The sequence below is a fragment of the Pholis gunnellus genome (assembly GCF_910591455.1).
Source record: "Pholis gunnellus genome assembly, chromosome: 9".
Taxonomy (NCBI): domain Eukaryota; kingdom Metazoa; phylum Chordata; class Actinopteri; order Perciformes; family Pholidae; genus Pholis; species Pholis gunnellus.
Window position 1 is genome coordinate 10674465 of NC_136535.1, and position 7224 is coordinate 10681688.

At 38.2% G+C, this 7224-nt stretch overlaps 1 protein-coding gene across 1 annotated transcript; it reads left to right on the top strand.

Moving 5' to 3' along the window:
- Window positions 1-3078: 3078 nt before the first annotated feature.
- LOC306701320 (RIMS-binding protein 2) lies at window positions 3079-5192 on the top strand. Its single transcript, XM_079166600.1, has 4 exons — window positions 3079-3296; window positions 3647-3768; window positions 3897-3968; window positions 4068-5192. The coding sequence occupies exons 1-4, from the start codon at window positions 3215-3217 to the stop codon at window positions 4131-4133; spliced, it is 342 nt and encodes a 113-aa protein (XP_079022726.1). The 5' UTR covers window positions 3079-3214; the 3' UTR covers window positions 4134-5192.
- Window positions 5193-7224: the final 2032 nt, after the last annotated feature.

The window sequence follows — 7224 nt, forward strand, 5'->3', positions numbered from 1 at the left end:
GACATTAGAAGGATTGGATGGTTAGTTCTGCATTTCCTTGTATTGTCTTAACTTCTTAAAATGTCTTGCTATATACTGCTAGATTGGGAGCATTTCTATTGCCTCTCAGCTGCTCAGACATGGCGACGGCTTAGCTCGTAGCTAACGGCACTAGCAGCGCTATAAGAGCGCAAACAACAGCAAAGGCCTGACAGAGCTAACAGTGTTTACCTGAGGGAGAACCAGAGCTATGGGAATGGGTCACATTCACACGCACAAACATGCATGATCATGCACTTAATAGATAACACACACAGAGGGAGAATGACCTCATTCTCTGCTTAGGTAGACATTACTCCACTATATCTTTAAATAGCAAATATAGTTTTGTTTGCCTACCTCTCTCTCGCCGCTTGTTTCCAGTTTGCCACTCTGCTGTCATCCGTTTAATAATGGGGAAAAATGTGTCTTCATGGTTTGGCTACAAATTGGAACATTATTGTATTTTTGAAAGTTGGTAAGGTTTTATAAAGCATGAGTCATTCATGTCATGTTTCATATCTAAATCTGTAATTTTAGCACTCAGCTTAGAGTTTGTGTTCTTCTTAATGAGTATTATTCAGACTTTGATTCTAACATAAAAAACATACAGGTCAACAAATTCATTGACGATCATCCTTGTGTTTAGAAAAATGTCAAATTAGATCAATTAGGGTTACGACTTTTGTTTAAAAATAACTTTTAAGGTGAGAAATGTCCTTCCCAGTTTTAATACAAAAGTGATCTTTGATTTTTATTTCCTTCTTTTCCCTGAATTATTTAAGATAGAGCATGGTTTTGGTGTGAATTTAAGGACTCTATGAGTATTAACTACAATTAAACAGAATGCCACACATCTTCTGACATCCTGGATAGACTTCTGCTCTTAGACTTTAAATTTTAATGTATTTTTTTTAACCATGACATCATGGCTCACAAGGAGTCCCTGAACTGTAATCTGAGATCACAGCACTTCCTGTCCTCAAGGCCAAACACCAGGGAGTGATGCAAAGAGCAGACTGCTGGTGAGGTTGAATTTGTGCAGCTCTTTTATAATAACCATCCTGAGAGATAACCGTGCAAATAGGAGGCCGCAATTTCATATCTCAGCATCAATTTGACTCACTCCGATGTTTCTCAATACTTTATTTATTTATTTCACACTGTGTGGCATCTTCACCAAACCAGCAATATGAGCTGCTTAAAGCAGATGGAGAAACATTTGTTCTCAGCCCCCTCTTCTGGCCAAACATGGAAATGAAGGTGTCTGAGGCTGAGACATCATGTTCTGTAGTGTGAAGCATAAGAAAGTAAGATTTGTTGTTGTTGTGAAAAAGATTATGAAACCTGTAAAAACAAAACTGTTCCCAGGCAGTTTGTCAACATATATTGACTCAGTACACCCAGTTAGTGGCACAGGACAAATCAAAACTATTCAATTCAATTTGATTTATTACAGACAATTGTATGCAGCAGCTCGCCACACTTCAAGAGGTACACACACAATAGACAGGAGAAAGAGGGAACACAAACTAAGAACAGTCAATGAGGGATTGCCACTAAATACATTGATGAATTAATATATAATTATAAAATATATTTTAAACAATATACAAAGCAACAAGGCTGCAAAAAAATACACAAGAGCATTGATCAAATGAGACAGACGACTGCCTTTAAATGGAAACTGACACAAGAAAATGTAAATCACATCCAAACTAAACACACACAGAGAAATGTGAAGGCTGAGTGGTATGTTTAATTTGGTTCTAATATGAATGATGGAAACCACCTCCTAGATACTTTTTTTTGGGGGGGGGGGGGAACTTGGTTACAATAAACCAACAACTTCCTGAACCTTCCGTTTCTCTGCAGAAAGAGATTATCACCTCAGGTCAAGAGAGGAAGTGTTGACTTTCAGTGAAGCGTAAACTGGGTCAAGTTGTATGGAAAGGAAAATATTGCCTCTTCACAGTCAACCAATGTTTCAATTAATATGAATATTGTACTGATCTGAGGCTCCAACCATAGAATGATTTATTTTTTATTATTTTATTGTTAATGTGTGGTTTCACACTTAAAGCTTCTTTTTTTTTTTTACCAATATGCAAAAAATATTTACAGCCATTTTTGAGAACCTTTATATTCTAATTCTGGGAATGAACTTGATTATATATCAATGCATGTTTGGAAAACCACTTTTTCCATCACATTTCTTTCTTAGAAATATATTAATTGTATGCCGTTTAGTAATATTTGACAGACACAAGGAGATCTCTCAGCTGCCACATGCATGTTTGAACCTCATGCTATTATCTGATCCAGATAACATATTAGAGGTTTCATTTGCAAACCATTTCTCCCATTACGGTGCACTATCCAGTCTTACAGTGCAGAACTAATGGATCTATCCACTTGCTTCAAAGAGGATTACTGTTCCTTCTGCTTAGCTACCTTGAATTAGGATAAGGGCAAGGCATGCTCTTCTGTGTACAGCAGCCATCTGTCTGCAAAGTGGACAGTCGAGCGCTCACGCTGCTGCAAATGGAGACACGGCTGGAGTTGGATGTTTTGATATTTCCAGGTAAAGTGAAGATTGCTACTCCGGAGGAGCTCTTAGAATGGGAGCTTGAGACTGCGAGCCAGGTGTCCATACCCACTGTCCGACTCTTTGTTGCCCTTTACCCATACAACCCTGCTGCGATGTCCCCCAACTATGAGATGGCTGCAGAAGAGCTGCCTTTTGTACCAGGCCAGATAATCAAGGTAAAAAAAAAAAAAAACATGTGACGTCTTTTTGCTTTTTGCAACTTAATGTAAAAGTAGAGCAGGTAAAAAAGGTGTACAATTCTGTTATGGTGCTGTTCAAGTGTTCTGCTATGTGTAACTCATATGTTTGTGAGTATTTCCTCACTTCATCAGTTAAAAAGCTTCTTTGAAAGAACGTGATGATGTTTCCTGTTTGGGCTAGATTCAAGCCAGCCGAGTGTGTAGAAAGATATCAGCTTTCTTGTTTATTTCCTGTCACCTTTTCCAACTGACTGGTGTGACTTTCACTGAATATGCTCACTGCTGCAACATGCAAATAATTGTTTTTCTTCTTTTCTCTGCATTTGTTTAGGTGTTTGGAGACACAGACTCTGATGGTTTCTATCACGGTGAGTCTGGTGGTCTCTCCGGTTATGTGCCAAGTAACATGGTGGATGAAATCCCAGTGGATGATGAGTACCTGAAGCATCTACTCATGCAGCAGGGCTTCCTCCCTGTGGCCCATACAGGTATCAGCCCCCCTGTTTCTGCAGGACACTGTGCTGTAACACACTGCCAGAGCGCTAAAATAGGGCTAATATAATATAACATATTATGTGGGAAGCTGTTTCCACTGAGCTGTGAATGTTAACAATAGGAAGTTACTACAACAAATAAGAACAAGTAAAATTCATACAGAAATCATACAAAAAAAGTGAATCAAACACTGATTTCTTTCAGTGCACTTGCTCAAAGGTAGTTGTTTACTCTTCATCAGCTATTTGAGCAGTCATTTTCTTTATCGTCAATGCTCTTATTGAACACATTTTACCATTAAAGTTGTGATTTCAAAGGAGTGTTTGTGTATTTGGGCCCACAGATATGTCTTCAACGCCGGATCTGTGCGATGTAACCAGTATCACCGATGATATGGTCGTTCAACGAATGGTGGCCTTATTCGACTACGATCCATGGGAAAGTTCACCCAACATGGACAGTGAAGTAAGCTCTATCATGATACATGAACCACATTGTGTTTTTAACCATGTTGTACTAATACAGTCTTATTTTTTCTTTTAAATACAGCAATATGGTTTGTGGTGTCACTCAAAACTCTGTCTCTCTCAAAGGTCGAACTTGGCTTTCGCTCAGGAGACATTATATACGTGTTAGGTGACATGGATCAAGATGGATTTTACTACGTGAGTGTCACCTTTACAATTGCAATACAATGATTGGTTGGATTGATTAGGTCTTGCACTGGCTTTTGCGCACTAATTTTACTTTTATCTCAATGTTAGGGGGATGTGCATGGACGAAGAGGTTTGGTTCCATCAAACTACCTGCAGCCGCTACCCTGGAATTAGAAGAATGTCTGCTACAAATGCCAAGTCTCACACACAGTGGGAAGTCAGGAGCTTTTATTCAAAAAAAGATTTATTTGTACAGTAACAGTAATAAAAAAAGTATTTGGTGAAAAAAGTACAGAAAAATACAAATCATATATATTTTAACAATCAAAAACAATATGAAAATATCTGGAGAGAGTATTTATATAGTATATCCATATTTGCCTTACAGCCTGTTTATATATTTTCTATAATTAGATCATAGTTTTTTTCATGTGTAACATTGAGGTGAAAATGTTTTTGAGTTTTGTAGCAATTTTATTTATCAACAGAGACTTTGTACAAGGGAACATATTCATGTTATCAATGCAAGAACTGTAAAGCAGACACTGATATTAAACTATCTTCAACCTGTACAATGCTCACCTGCTTTCTTTTAACTATAAATCTTAGCTACTTGTTTTTGCTGGTGTATAATTTGACTATGTTCATCTAAATCAGTTTATTTTCTGACAGGTTTTCACATTCACATCTAAATGTGTAGTAAATAAACGTAAAACAAAAGAAAATTGCAAAAGCAATAGAAACATTCTGCAGGTTTTCAGGACTGGGCCTTAGATTTCTAACATTCACACAGAGTCCGTTGGTTTCTTCTTGTTCTCTGCAGCCAACAGTATACTCATCCATAAAGTAGGAAACACTACACTGTGTATTGAAGTTTAGTAGTGCTTTCTACTTTATGGGTGACAACACTGTACATCAGTAACTTCTGGATGCTCCACCGCAAACACTGAAGACATGACGGGTTGAATAAACGCAAGTTCTCACACATTAAATGAAACACAAGCACATTCCCTAACATCATTCTATACCTGAGAAACATGAAAACAGTTTGCACATACAGCATTTGACAGTAACGCTGCTCGAAATGATGCTGATATAGAACAATAATGAGACATAAAGCAGTTACTCCTGTGTATTTCAGTGCCTTTGAATTGGATGGATACAACAAATACAAGCAGCAATCATCAGATTTGAAATAAAGTCAAATGCTGTCAGGATCTTACCTCACCAGCGTTTGGACTCCCCAGAAGAAAGAAAACCCAGAAGTGAACAGGGTCTTTTTATTAACCCCGTCTGAGCCACGTGGTTAACACAGGAAAAGCTCTAACACACACACACACACCTACACACATGTATGCCCACACACACACAAACACACAAAGTACATGCAGGGAAGTGTAATTGAAATATTTGTGTTGCATTATGAACCTGTAGCTGCTCCGGGTGGTTGTTGGTCCATATACTTTTGTTTAGTGATAATACTAATAATACAGCTTATTTCAGTGTATTGCTTTTTTTCATGTACAATCTTACTCAGTAAAGTAACTGTAGCCATCAGCTTAATGTCATACACTGTAAGAAAGATTCACAATCTAGACATACAAGAGCAAAGTAACAGTACCTCAGAATTTTCTTTAAATCTTATAGAGTATTCATCTGCACACACACATACACACACACACACACACACACACAGACACACACACACACACACATACACATTCAAAACCTACGCCCATGAAGCCCTGTCAGACTGCACCACTGCTGCCAAGTGTTTGCTCATCCCTTTTAAGGACATGCAGTTATGAGGCGACACCTGCTTTTAAAGAAGAAGCCAGACACTGAAGTAGACCGTTATTGATCCCAGTAATAACTAATGTGGATGTGTTTCAATGATCTCAGGACAATAGTACTCGATACTGATGGAGCATTGAGGCGTGTACTTTGACTGAAATAGCAACGTAATGATAAAAGATCAAAGTAAATCAAAAATTGTTTAGCAGACTTATTGATTGAGTGAGCTTCTTTCATGTTAAATGTTTGCAAAGGGACTATGTTGCTCCTCAGCACTGTCCTCAAATAATAGTCCAAAGTCATTTGTATAGACTACACAGGAAGAGATTCATATCGCGCCTATATTTCCGAGAACTCATTCACGTCTGCATGTTTCTCACAAGGTGTGGGTGGGGTGGTGGTGGTGGTGGTGCAAGGCTCTTTGCTATCCCAGCAGCAAATGTGCAATATATTTGCAACAACAGAAACTTCGCAAATAGAATAGACAAGGGCCCGTGTCCTCTGTTGTCACGACAACCAAAACCTCAGAGTCACACCAAGTGAAATAAGAGGAAGTGGGGGAAGGGCGGCACGCACAAACCGAGAAAAGATGTTCGTGTTAGTGAAGAAAAAGAAGAAAAGACATGCAGACAGTTGTGTAGCAGATGAAAAAAAAAAGAACCAGTTGCAAATGGAGGAATTGACAAAAAGTTTAATTTGATTCATGGAATAAAATACTAAAGGCATTCACATTGTCAAATATTACATGCACACACACTTTAAAGGTTATGTTTTCATGTGATAATGAGTTCACATGTGTGTTTTTCAAGAAAACAACTTTGCAGAAGTCGGAGCATGACTGTGCATTCCGCAGATTATCTCATCGCCGTTGCGGCAGAGACTGTGATTACATTAGACATCTATTCCTGTGCAACATGGGATTATAGCCAAAGTGATCTCCTCAAGTACGTTTAGTGGTATACTGTAGATAGTCTGGGTGCCAAAAACAAATGCATCATCTAATGACACCGGTGGGTATTATCCTTCCTGGTCACTGATTAGGACTGATTAGGACTGATTAGGACTGATTGAATTATGTTTTACCTTTGCTGGGTGATCTTAGACCGGGAGCTAATCTTCTTCCGCTGTCTACAACGGTAGCTGTAAATGTATATTTCCTTTAAAAGGGTTGCTGCAGTTTAAGTTATTTTCTGAGTATTGCAATTACAGAAATATAATTTAGAGCGTTAATATGTTTGAACAGTTACAATGAATGTATCAAATGTATGCGCTTACACACACACCACAAAGAAGGCCACCATTCCTGTTTCTGTCCAGTCAAACTTCTAACTGTCTCATGACATCATGGCTGTGGGTTCGTTAGCAAGTCAATCTATGAGAGATTTAACTTCCCCAGGACTGCTAAACATAGAAATAAAACATTTGAAGATATTCATGCACTTCTTTAATACTGTGTGCGACCCAGAGTTGA